This window comes from Centroberyx affinis, unplaced genomic scaffold, assembly GCF_046629955.1.
Source record: "Centroberyx affinis isolate AG114_WGS23_722 - 3 ecotype Tasmania unplaced genomic scaffold, CSIRO-AGI_Caff_v1 ptg002015l_1, whole genome shotgun sequence".
Lineage (NCBI taxonomy): Eukaryota > Metazoa > Chordata > Actinopteri > Beryciformes > Berycidae > Centroberyx > Centroberyx affinis.
Window position 1 is genome coordinate 248,813 of NW_027280357.1, and position 13,688 is coordinate 262,500.

The 13,688-nt window shown below is 42.8% G+C and overlaps 1 protein-coding gene across 1 annotated transcript in view; it reads right to left on the reverse strand.

Moving 5' to 3' along the window:
• Positions 1-5,429: 5,429 nt before the first annotated feature.
• The window catches only part of LOC139653984 (tripartite motif-containing protein 54-like), a 19,719-nt gene continuing 11,460 nt past the window's right edge, over positions 5,430-13,688 (reverse strand). Inside the window, exons 8-10 of the mRNA XM_071531004.1 lie at positions 13,458-13,582; positions 11,963-12,456; positions 5,430-5,516 (exon numbers count right to left, since the gene is read on the reverse strand). Coding sequence (XP_071387105.1) covers positions 5,430-5,516; positions 11,963-12,456; positions 13,458-13,582 — 706 coding nt within the window. The remainder of the gene's footprint in view (positions 5,517-11,962; positions 12,457-13,457; positions 13,583-13,688) is intronic.

The window sequence follows — 13,688 nt, forward strand, 5'->3', positions numbered from 1 at the left end:
ATATGACATTTTGGAAACAAACTCTTCATAATGCATACAACAGTATGGGAAGATGCCGAAACAGAAGCACTTGGGTTATTATGGCATTTCTATGAACATGCAGACAGAGCAGCAGGACTGTCATGCAGAAAAAGGCTCAGTGAGTTAGTGAGAGCTGAGGCTGCAGGAGAAAAACACCAAGCAAACCAACACAACTTACATACTGTCTGCACAAGTACAAACCAGACCTGAGTCAAATAGATAATTCATAATAATAAATATAGCCGCATGCGGCAATGACGGGGTCCAAGCATCTGGTGACCTGTAGGGTAAATGCGTGTTATAGACACCAAATGTTGCACATGGCCCCAGAGTTGATACCTGCACAAGTGCACCAACTTTGGTTAAGACAGCACAAGGCGTTGATGAGTTATGGCTCATTTTGTCACATATGTGCCACGCCCCACAAATGATTGGCCTATAGCGGCCAAACGATATGGAGTACAGGAAATCTTTTCATAACTTTTAATCAGGGGAGGCCAGAGATCATGCATACCAAATTTGGAGACGATTGCCTCAACGGTCTAGGAGGAGTTTGCAAAAATAGGTTTTTGAGAAAATTCAAAATGGCGGAAAATCAAATATGGCGGGAATGGGCGGAGCCTATCAAAATGATGCGGCTTTACCCAAGGAATACAGGAACACAAGAATTTTGTTTCTATGATGTATAGTTACTGAGTTATGGGCATTTAAAATTTAAAACGTTGCTGTAGCGCCCCCTATGGGTGAAATGACAGCAAATTCGGGCTGGTATCTCAGAGTAGACATCTGCACATATGTACCAAATTTGGTGCAGGTAGCACAATGCACTCATGAGTTACGGCAGTTTCTGTTAAATAGACCCCGCCCACAACGTTTGATTAAACTTTGGAAGCTAATTAAATCAGAACGGTAGGGAATATCAAACCGATTTCCATAACTTTTAATCATGGGGATCCAGAGGTGATGCACACCAAATTTGGAGATGATTGCCTCAACGGTCTAGGAGGAGTTGGCAAAAATAGGTTTTTGATAAAATTCAAAATGGCGGAAAATCTAGTCAGACGGAAATGGGCGTGGCCTATCTGGATAGATGCATGGGGATCCAGGGAATCCAGGAGAAGTGGAATTTTGATTCTGTGACTCACGGTTCAGGAGTTATGGACCAAAACGTGCAGGGGGCTGTTATAGCGCCACCATCAGGTGGATTGGTGTCATTTTTGTTGCCTGAGTAGTGGGTGACATTTCCAACCTATGTGGAAAGTTTGGGTGCTGTGGGGCTTATGGTTTATGAGGTGCAGATACTTTTAGGGCACGAGAAGAAAAATAATAATAAAGATACTTTTAGGGCACGAGAAGAAAAATAATAATAATTAAAACTGCAAGCAGTGATGAGCGGGCCCTCGCCTCCGTGTGCAAGTCGGGGTGTGTTGCAGCCGCGGGACATGTAGATGTCCTCAGGCCTGGACTCTCGTCCCTCATGTGAAATCCGGTTCAGATCGGACAACGTACGCTCAAGTTCACACATCTTCCTGTCGCCAGTAGGCGGCGCTATGGCTATAACAGAATATCGGCACGTAGACGCGTTCAGGCCGGGACTCTCATCCGACATGTGAAGTGTGGGCCAGATTTGACCACGTAGAGTCGCGTTACAACCCACTTCCTGTTTGGTGTCGCCAGTAGGTGGCGCAATGCCTATGACTCCCAATCGGCCTGTAGATGTCCTCAGGCCTGGACTCTGGACCAGCATGCGAAATCCGGTGCCGATCGGACGACGTAAACTCAAGTTAACGCAGCTTCCTGTTTCACGGCGAAGCATCGTAATTCGCCGCGCCGCCAAGGCAACGCCGTGCGACGAACGCTCCCGATCTTCATCACGGAGCGTCATCAAGGTCCTATGGCTTTACTGACCACATTTGAGGTGGATCTGGTCAACCCGCTAGTAGTAGCACACCCCAGTATAAAACATGTCATTTCCTCTCGCCAGTAGGTGGCGCTATGACTATAACCGAATATCGGCACGTAGACGCGTTCAGGCCGCGACTCTCATGCAGCGTGTGAAGTTTGGTCCAGATTTGACCATGTACAGTGGCGTTACAACCCACTTCCTGTTTCGTGGCGAAACGTGGAAATTCGCCGCCTCACCACGCCCACGCCGTGTGACGAAAACTCAAGCTTTTGATAACTTTTCATCGTCCAGCTCTTTTATACACGCTGACCGAGTTTGACGCGGATCCGATCATTCGCCTAGGACGAGTTCGTTAAAGTACGACCCCTGCAAACGGCAAAAAACGTCCAAAAATGTCAAAATGGCCGACTTCCTGTTGGGTTTAGGCGCATGGTACCAATAGACTTTTTTTTAAGTCTGGACATGATACACGTGCCTACCAAATTTCGTACGTCTAGGGGAAACGTACGGCGAGGTATCGTTTGTAGGGGGCGCTATCGAGCCATTTTGCCACACCCATGCGCGAGACCCATAAAATATATAATTTTTCGCCACTTCTGACGCGTGTGCAAAGTTTCGCAACTTTCCGAGCACGTTTAGGCCCTCAAAAGTCCGATTTTTTTGTCCGGCGAATAATAATAATAATAATAATAATAATAATAATAATTCCTTCAGTTTCAATAGGGCTTCGCACGAAGTCGTGCTCGGGCCCTAATAATAATAATAATAATAATAATCGGAACAATTACAATAGGGTTCCTCGCACTTATGTGCTTGGACCCCTAATAATAATAAATATAGCCGCATGCGGCAATGACGGGGTCCAAGCATCTGGTGACCTCTAGGGTACATGCGTGTTGTGGGCACCAAATTTTGCACATGGCCTCAGAGTTGATACCTGCACAAGTGCACCAACTTTGGTTGAGATAGCACAAGGCGTTATTGAGTTATGGCTAATTTTGTCACATATGTGCCACGCCCTATAATTGATTGGCCTGTAGCGGCCAAACGATATGGAGTACAGGAAATCTTTTCATAATTTTCAATCAGGAGAGGCCAGAGATAATGCATACCAAATTTGGAGATGATTGCCTCAACGGTCTAGGAGGAGTTTGCAAAAATAGGTTTTTCAGAAAAATCAAAATGGCGGAAAATCAAATATGGCGGGACTGGGCGGGGCCTATCACAATGATGCGGCTTTACCCAAGGAATACAGGAACAAAAGAATTTTGTTTCTATGATGTATAGTTACTGAGTTATGGGCATTTATAATCTGAAACGTTGCTGTAGCGCCCCCTATGGGTGACATGACAGGACATTCGGGCTGGTATCTCAGAGTAGACATCTGCACATGTCTACCAAATTTGGTGCAGGTAGCATGATGCACTCATGAGTTACGGCAGTTTCTGTGAAATAGACCCCGCCCACAACGTCTGATTAAACTTTGGAAGCTAATTAAATCAGAACGGTAGGGAATATCAAACCGATTTCCATAACTTTTAATCATGGGGATCCAGAGGTGATGCACACCAAATTTGGAGGTGATTGCCTCAACGGTCTAGGAGGAGTTGGCAAAAATAGGTTTTTGAGAAAATTCAAAATGGCGGAAAATCTAGTCAGACGGAAATGGGCGTGGCCTGTCTGGATAGATGCATGGGGATCCAGGGAATCCAGGAGAAGTGGAATTTTGATTCTGTGACTCACGGTTCAGGAGTTATGGACCAAAACGTGCAGGGGGCTGTTATAGCGCCACCATCAGGTGGATTGGTGTCATTTTTGTTGCCTGAGTAGTGGGTGACATTTCCAACCTATGTGGAAAGTTTGGGTGCTGTGGGGCTTATGGTTTCTGAGGTGCATATACTTTTAGGGCACGAGAAGAAAAATAATAATAATAATAATAATAAATAATAATAATCGGAACAATTACAATAGGGTTCCTCGCACTACGTGCTTGGACCCCTAATAATAATAATCGGAACAATTACAATAGGGTTCCTCGCACTTATGTGCTTGGACCCCTAATAATCTTAGTGTTTGTTTTACCTGACTTGAAGTTTGAAGTGAGCTGCATCAGATTCAGAATTGTAATTACTGTGTTGTAGCACTAGGTGTCAGCAGAGGCCAGAGTCTGAGTTAAAGGGGCAATACATTTGATTTTTATTGCCCCATAGCACAAAATGACCATAATATACTGAATCTGTAGGGGGTTAATAGGGTTGTTGATGCAGATTTCCTATTTATCGCCAACAGAGGTCTGCCTCTTTAAACTTCAACTTCTTGCTTCTCTAACGCAGAATAAAGTGTCAGCACTGTCAGACACAACCATGAACACATCAGTTTACTTTCTGTGTATCAGGCAGTCTGACCTGCCAGCAAATGCTTCAAAAACTCAGATTAAGTCTTCAGCTGATCCATAACAATCACAATCTCAAGCTGATGTTCTTTTAAATAAAAATTTGGTCACAAAAAAAAACCAAATCACACTTGAAACTTGAGTGACTATACAACTGCATGACTGTTCAAACTGTTTCTAAAAGCTCATACATTATGAAATACTATGATTACTGATTTAACAGTTAGTGGAATTAAAAGCTTTAAAGCTATAGGGCTGCAATTCATCACTTGCTAGTTTTATAGCGAGACAAGGTAATTGTAACTCCACAGATTACCTGTCATTTCTATTCAAGTAGCAGTGCGATGGCTACTGAATAAAAACACTTTGTTAGCAACGTTCCCCAAACAATATCACATCAAATTAATTAAAGTGCTACAGTTAGAAGAAGAAAAGATTCAGACAGCGCTCACACACTTGCATGAAAGTATCTGAAATCCTTTCAAATACTTTTTATACTTAAGTGTCTTAAGTATACTTTAACAAGTAAACTTAAACACAACCGCAAGGTTACAATTAAAAACAGATGTACTCTTGACTAAATGGTCCCCAATTATTTCATATTTTTTTCAGTTGATGGGATCTAAGAGATAGTGAAACAATTCCTGTGGATTTCTTTTCTCCTCATTTAAAGGTGAACACTACATGTTTTTTTATATAAATATATATATATATATATATATATATATATATAATGTATTTTTCTGTTTATTTATTTGTTTTCTATGTGTTCGTGGACAAATGTCACTATTCATTCCTGTTTTTTGAGAATGGGAACTATAGTATATGGACATTGAGAGGATACCGAAATCCATGGACTGCCCCCTAAGACATTTATGCCTGTGCTGTGTCTCTGAACATGTGACTGTACTGTATGATTGCATTTGATAAAAGGAAATAAAAAGAAGTTCAACAAAAAAAAACCAAGTCAACTTAAAGTATCCTAGTTTATCGTAAGGCTGAAACTCTTTCAATCTGGATATAAAAGCCTTAAACCCAGGTGGATCCTGGTCTATCTGCCTCTGTGTACCTGAGCTGAGCAGCAGTGTGATGATGTGTCTCCTGCTGCTGTTATGTGCAAATGAAGCAGCCGATGTAAGACCAAACCCTCTGCAGGATGACCAGGAAGGCCAGCAGGTAGAAGAGCAGAGTGACAGCCTGGAGAGAGATGGAGGGATGGAGGGATGGAGGGAGGAGGAAGGAGGGATGGGAGGAGGAAGGAGGGGCGGGAAAAGAGAGTGGAGGAAGAGAGGAAGGGATTAAAAGAATGGAGGAGGAGAGAGGATAGATGATGGAGAAGGGCGAAGGGAGGGATGGGGGAAGGAGAGATGGGAGAAAAGGGAGTGGTGAGGGGGAATAAATGAAGGAGAGAGATGTAGGGAGAGATAGAAAAGAGAATGGAGGATGAGAGGAAAGAATTACAAGGATTGAAGGAGGGATGGAGAAGGAGGGATGGGGGAAGGAGAGATGGGAGAAACAGGAGTGGTAAAGGGGAATAAATGAAGGAGAGAGGTAGGAAGAGATAGAAAAGAGTATGGAGGATGAGAGGAAATAATTACAAGGATTGAAGGAGGGATGGAGAAGGAGGGATGGGAGATTGGGAAGGAAGGAGGGAGGGAGAGATAGAAGAAAGAATGGAGGAGGAGAGATGATGGAGAAGGGTGAAGGGAGGGATAGACGGATGGGGGAAGGAGAGATGGGAGAAAAGGGAGTGGTAAGGGGGAATAAATGAAGGAGAGATGTAGGGAGAGATAGAAAAGAGAGAAAGTAGGATGAGAGGAAAGAATTAAAGTTTATGAAAGGAGTTAAGGGAAAACGATGGAAAAGGGGAGGGAGGAAAGGAGGGAGAGAGAGATAGAGAAAAAAATGAAGGAGGAGAGGAAAGAATTACAAGGATTGAAGGAGCGATGGAGAAGGAGGGATGGGAGATTGGGAAGGAAGGAGGGAGGGAGAGATAGAAGGAAGAATGGAGGAGGAGAGAGGAGAGATGATGGAGAAGGGTGAAGGGAGGGATGGAGGGATGGGGGAAGGAGAGATGGGAGAAAAGAGAGTGGTAAAGGGGAATAAATGAAGGAGAGAGGTAGTGAGAGATAGAAAAGAGAGAATGGAGGATGAGAGGAAAGAATTAGAGTTTATGAAAGGAGTTAAGGGGAAACGATAGAGTGATGGAAAAGGGGGAGGGAGGAAAGGAGGGAGAGAAAAAGATGGAGGAGAGGAAAGAATTACAAGGATTGACAGAGCGATGGAGAAGGAGGGATGGGAGATTGGGAAGGAAGGAGGAAGGGAGAGGTAGAAGAAAGAATGGAGGAGGAGAAGAGGCAATTTGAAGAATGGAAGGAGTGATGGAGAACAAGAGACGATAAAATGTGGAAGGAAGGAGGAAGAGACAGAAGAAGGAAGAATTGCGGAGAGAGAGGAGGAGGAGAAGAAGGAAATAGAAAGATGAAGTGATTAAAGGAGAAGGTATTAGAAATTGGAAAGGAGGGAGAGGTAGAAAGAGAGAATTGAGGAGAAGAGGGAAGGATTCAATAGATGGGGGGATTGATGAAGGAGGGAGGGAGAGATAGAAGAGAGAACAAATGGAGGAGAGGATGGAGGGAGTGGAGAAGGAGGAGGAGAGGGAAGGGAAAGAGAAAATAAGTGAGGGAGGAAGGGAAGCAGAGAGAGAGATGGAAAGAAGAATGGGAAGGAGAGAGAGAAAAGGGTGGTGAGGAGAGGAGAAGAATGGGAAAAGAGGGGAAGGGGGCGATGGAGGGATAGAAAAGATTTGGGGTGAAGGTGGTGATGGGAGGAGAAGGGAGGAGAAGGGAGGAGAAGGGAGGAGAGGGGAGAGATGGAGTGATGATGGTGCAACATGAAAAACACTGTGACACAGAAAACCATCGGAAAAGGAGGAAGGAAGGGGGAACGCTTCAGGTCATGAGTTCAGGTGGTTAGACTGACCGTCCCGTAACAGAAAGGTCACAGGTTTGAGCCCCGGGACAGCCATGTATGGAGATAGATTTGTCTCAATATTATTTGTGCGAACAGATCGACAATCCGTGTGTAAATGTGTAATCTGTAAATATAAAACACCTTCCACAAATACAAAAAAAAAGATTTGTAAACTCACAAAAATATTTTGCAAATATAAAACGGATCTGCAAATACACAAATTCCACAAATAAAAAAAACATCTGTGAATAAATTAAATTAATTTGTGAATATCTTCCTAACATTTACAACTTTCGAACAGGCATTTGTGAATACAGTTTTTATCTGTGAATCGAAAAGGCATTTGTGGATCTCAATTCTACACTTGTGGATTTGCATTTTACAGTTTTGAGACAAACTTTCCGCCAGTCCGAACGAAAATCCACTTGTATCACTCGGCCATTTTCGGATAGCACGTGAAATGCAAATCCACAAGCGTAGAATTGAGATCCACAAATGCCTTTTCGAAAGTTGTAAATGTTAGGAAGATATTCACGAATTAATTTAATGTATTCACAGATATTTTTTTTATTTGTGGAATTTGTTTGTGTATTTGTAGATCCGTTTTATATTTGCAAAATATTTTTGTGAGTTTACAAATCTTTTTTTTTGTATTTGTGGAAGGTGTTCTGTATTTACAGATTACACATTTACACACGGATCTGCTCACACAAATAATATTGAGACAAATCTATCTCCGTAGCCATGTGTCCTGCTGAAGTGTCTCTGAGCAAGACACCGAACCCCTGCCTGCTCACCTGGTCCAAGATGCTCGGTATAAGAATGTCACCTAAACTCCCTGCAATGTAAATCAACCTGATTGGTGGTGCGTCTCTTTTGGTTATACAATACAGTGTCTATGATTTAAAGGAACAGTTCGCCCCAAAAATTAAAATTCAGTCCTTATCTATTCACCCCCAAATGTGTAGATACGCCGTTAAAGTTCGTATGACCACCAAACACACAGCAAGTTAGCTAGTAGTCACTCTCAAATAGTTAAAGTAAATGGGGTCCTGGTTCAAAGTTCCAAAAAGAGCATAAAATCACCATCAAACTTCTGCTGAACAACTTGTGCAGCGTAACCCAAGTGTTCTGTAGCCAAATGATAGCAGTGTGAATCAAGGTTATTATAGTTTTGCATTTTCCATTAGTTATTATTTTTATTTCGTTTTGACTTTTTGGTTTGAATTTCAGTTTAGTTTTAATTCGTTTTTAAAGTGGGTTTGCTAGTTTAGTTTAGTTTTTATTTTTTGAAAATGCTTCGTTCTAGTTAGGTTTTATTAGTTTCAGTGTTAGTTTTAGTCTTTTTTCTGTAATATGGGGTATTTGTCAGGGGCGAGATTCAAAAATTCAAAATACGAGGCTTATGTATGAAATAAATTGACAAAGACGAAAACTAAAGACATTTTCTCTATAATTTTAGTTTATTTTAGTTCGTTTTGTAAACACACAATACAGTTTCAGTTAGTTATGGTTTTTTTTGTAAAGCCTCGTTTTTATTTTTATTTCAGTTAACGAAAAAAATTTTCACACCTAGTTTTCGTTATTTCGTTAGTTTTTGTTAACGATAATAACCTTGGTGTGAATCCAACAGGCCTGTATTAACCTCATTATGTAGTGTTATTCTAGTGTGATAATTAAATTTCCTTGTTTTTGGTTGCCATACTCCACACAAAGAACCACTACTCAGAATAACTTTACAGTAAAAGTGTGAAATAAATATAGGCTTTTAGGACTCTGCAATCGTTTGGCTACAAAACAGTTGGATTATGCTGCACGAGTTGTTTAGAGAAATTTGATGGTCATTTTATGCCCTTTTTGTAACTCGAAATAATCAGACCCCATTCACTTCAACTGTTTGAGAGTGACTAGTTGAGGCTAGGTGAAACTGCAGGCGCTAACTCACTGTGTGATTTGTGGTCGTACAAACTTAACAGACTCACTCATTTTATGCCCTTTTTCTAATGCTAAAATACCAGACCCCATTCATTTCAATTGTTTGGAAGAAGGCTGAGATCAAACTACAGTAGCTAACTCGCTGTGTGTTTGATGGTTGAACAAACTTCAATGGAGCAGATGACAGAATTTAAATTTTGTGGTGAACTATTCCTTTAAGTCTCAAGACTCAGCTGTGCCTCAAGTCCGTCACTAAATCAATCCTTCCTTCCTTCCTTCCTTCCTTCTTTCCACCACTCCTTTTCTCCCTTCATTTTCCCCAAACACAACAACAACACAGTGACCTGAGTGACAGCGCTGAAGCAGTTTCGGCCATGTTGCAAAGGTGACTCAGCAAAACATAAAACAACCAAGAAGGATAACAGGCTAAGGCGAGATGATGTGGAGGCGTAGCGGCATCAGCAGGCGGGTGAAGAGCGCCAGAGCCTGGTTGATGACGACGATGATGATGACGATGAAGGTAAAACCAGATGAAACTGACCTGAAGAGAGACAGAGGAAGCTGTTTTCTCCCCATTTTCAGCATCACAATCCTCCATTTTGGGGTCTTTGTCTTCAGGCTGCTCGCTACTCTCCCCAACCTCCTGTTTATCCTCTATAAACCCTAAACTACAAGCCTCAAGCTTCTCTCTCTCTGTGTCTCTCTCTTCCTCTACCAAGCCGTTCTGTTGTTGCGGTGCTGTAGTTGTATTCTCCCCACTGTGATCTGCGTGATCTCCTTGGTCCAGGCTATCGTCTTTCAGTTTAAGGCTATCCTCCCCCAACTCAGAACTATCCTTCCCCAGCTCGTTTTTTCTTTCTTCAGGCCCTAAGATTCCCTCTCCCAGTCCTTCATTCATCTTCCCAGCCTCTAAGTTGCCCTCTCCCAACCCTAAGACAGCTTCTTTCAGCTCTGATGTACCGTTTAGACCTGAAATACCCTCTTCCAGTTCCTCTCTCCCTTCTCCACCATCCTTAAGCTCGGAGGCATCCTCACCCATCCCTGAACTACTTTTCTCCAGCCCAGGACCGGTCTCCTCTGGTGGTATGGGCGGTGTAGCACTCATATTGCCTGCAAAACTCTTTAAACTACCCTCCTCAAGATCTAAGCTACCCTCTACCGGGCCAAAACCTTTATCCACAGCCCCAGATAGACACACCCACCCCTCCTCCTCCTCGTTTTCCTCCTCCATAGAACCGGTTTCTCCTGTTATCTCCTGAGTCGGTCCCTCTGGGGGAACGGGGATGAAGGCGCCGCCGGGCCCAACAGGCATTGGCTCAAGTAGGGATTGGGATTCATGGAGGACAGGTTGAGGTTGGGGATGGTTTCCCAATTGGGGTGGGGGTAGGGGTGGGGGTTGAGGTTGGGGCTCAGGGTGAAGCTGAGACGAAAGTGGGACTTCTTGAGTCGGTTGGTTGGGGTAAGACATGCTGTGTGGTTCAGTATTGGATTCAGATGGAGACAGAAGGTGGGATTGGGTCTGAGCTTGAGTTTCGGACATTGATGGACCGTGCTGGAGCTGAGGATCCTGGACCTGAGGTTGTGGTTGTATTTGGGGTTCTTCGCCTGCGCCTTGAGCCTCGGTCTGGGTCTCGACCACAGGAGGGGAATCCCCGGCGGAGTGTGTCTCCTCTTCTGCCTCATAAACCTTTGGCAGGGTTTCCGCAGGAGCAGCCAGACCAGGGCTAACTTTGTGCCAGCCGCTGGGTTTGTACCAACCGGGGTAGAACGCAGCATCTTGTCCTTCTTCTTCTTCCTCCTTTATCCGCGTCCCGTCTTCCTCATTCTGCGTATCTCGTTTTTCCTCTGTGCCTTCCTCTGTCTGTCCTCTCTGTATCGTCCAATCACCTGCACCGTGCTCTGCCTCTCCCCCCTCATACTGATATGTGGAGGGAGATAGTTAAAATATTCACACGAGACAGGGAGGAAATATTCATTTTGAAAGAGTAAAAGAAGAGATAGCTGCTATGAAAGAGTGTCAGTGATCGGTCTGTCAAAAGATGTGCGGGAGGATGAAAGGGAAGTACAGCAGTTGGAAACTACACAGAAAAATCATCATTTAACTCTGAAAGAGTAAAAATCAACAGTATGCCAGTGTTTATGTAAGTTCACACCTATCTGAGCTGATTTAACACAGTTATAACTGTCACTGAAAAATCAACATTTTTAATTAACACTGGAAAATTTGCTGTGTGATCCCTGGGCTCAAACAGACATATGGAAGCCTACAGGGGACTATATTTAAATGATAATGTAAACGATGTGAAAATGAAAATGCAAATTGGATTATTGCATTTTCATTTCAATTTTTACTCAAATAACACATACATATGTGGAAAATTATAATGCTATTGTGGCATTACATTTTCATTTTCAAGTTTACATTATCATTTAAATATAGTCCCCTGTAGGCTTCCATACAGACACGTTTACAGAGAAGTTAATTCATTTGAACTATCCTGTAAAAGTCAAGTTTAGCCTGTAGTTGCAGCTTTAATTTGATCGAATTTCACATCAAACATAACTTCTGTTAGACGGCATACTGAGGATTTCTCGTCAAATGCAGCGGGGAGGGGATCATGATGTAATCCAATATGTTTACAAAAATACTACATGGGTTACACTTAAAGAAAACTAATACTAAAATTGAAATAGATGATTTTTTTGCACTCTCTACAATGTGTGTCGTGCTGTACCTGTTGTGTGCTCATCCCATCCTGGGTTTCACAGAGGCTTCCCTCTTTAACAGGGTCAGCTGTCGCACATCCCTCCGCCTCTCCCCGGGCTTCCTCCACCTCCCCCATCTTCTTCTCCTCCTCCTCCTCCTCCTCCTTCTTCTCCTCCTTCACCAGACCGGCTCCTTGTTCAATCAAAACCAGGCCATCTGTCCTCGGCTGCAGAACCGCCACAGAGTCCACAGAGTCCACAGAGTCCACAACCAGACCTGGTACTGGTGAAACCGAGGCTGCCACTGGTACGGCTATCTGTACTGGTACTACTGGTGGTGGTATTGATGCTGAGATTGGCTCATGAACTGGTTCTAAGGCTGGTTCCACAACGGGTTCCAAGTTCTGGAAAGTGGGTTCTGCAAGGTGTTTTGGCTCCAGGTTCTGGACAGTGGATTCCTGAAGGTGTCTGGGTTCTTCTGGCTCTGGTTCCACCTCTGGTTCTTCAGGAGCTTCCTCCTCAACTGAAAACAACAACAAAAACAGTAAGCCAGGAATCCCAAGTAATGGTTATGTTTGGTTATGGTATGTATTTATTGTTCTATTTTTAACTATTTATTGTTCTTTTATTGCATTGAGTATGGAAGTCGCAAACTTAATCTCGTTGTACTTGTACAATGACTTGTACAATAAAGATATTCTATTATACTCTATTCTATTCTCAACTGAAAACAACAACAAAAACAGTAAGCCAGAAATCCCAAGTAATGGTTGAATCACTGGTTTTGATCAACGACCATATCAACCCCTGCAGATACATTATGGTAATGTTGTGCTATGGATCAGTAAAAATCGTACTTACTTCCCCTTTAACTACTGCAACTACAAACTATTTTTGGATTGGAGGGAAATGTAGGAGTCAAAGACATTAAATCCAAAAGAAGAACCCAGATAGGGTTACTTGGTTTGTGTTTACGTCGTTCAGAGTCTAGTTTCTGGCAGGCCGCTGTCGGAGTTATAAACACAGTGAACATCCCCTGAACTTGATTTAAACATATATGAGACGTTTTGTTAACATCCTCATCTGTGGTATTTTTGCAGTCATGTGATTTTGTATTTTATGGCATTGCAGATGTGGATCTAATTTTTACAATGCATTATTATTCTCTATTTTCTTTATTTTTTATTTTTTCATTTCACCTTTTTGTCGATTGTGATATTTTATTTTTTCTTTTGTCCCCTCTGTCCTTTCTCTGTGGACTGAACAGACTGTTATAGAATAACACAAAGTCTAAGCAATGTTATGAAATGTACTACACGGAAAAAGTGCAAGAAAAGCAAATGTTAAGTTTTATGTGTTGTTTTAATGTTTTGTGTGGACCCCAGGAAGACTAGCTGTTGCATGGCGATCCTAATAATAAACAAACAAATAAACTTGCAATGCAAAGTAACTAGTAGCTTGTACAATCAAAATTTCAAAGTATCTTGTCCAACAATGATGATGTCTAGCAGTCACTTTCCATACCTTTAATGAAGTCTATGCTGTGGAGGGCGCTCGCCTGCCTGTTGAAGTTGTATCTGTAGTGGCTCATATTCTCATAACCTGGTTTCAGCGACTCTGCAGGACAGGAGGTGGTGGCCACTACCACTCTGATGGAAGGAGAGAGGTGGAGGAAGAGAAGCAGGTGGAGGAGGAGGAGGAGAGTGAGGAATGAAGAACGGTCCTCCGCAAAGTCTTGCACAAATACAAGAATCT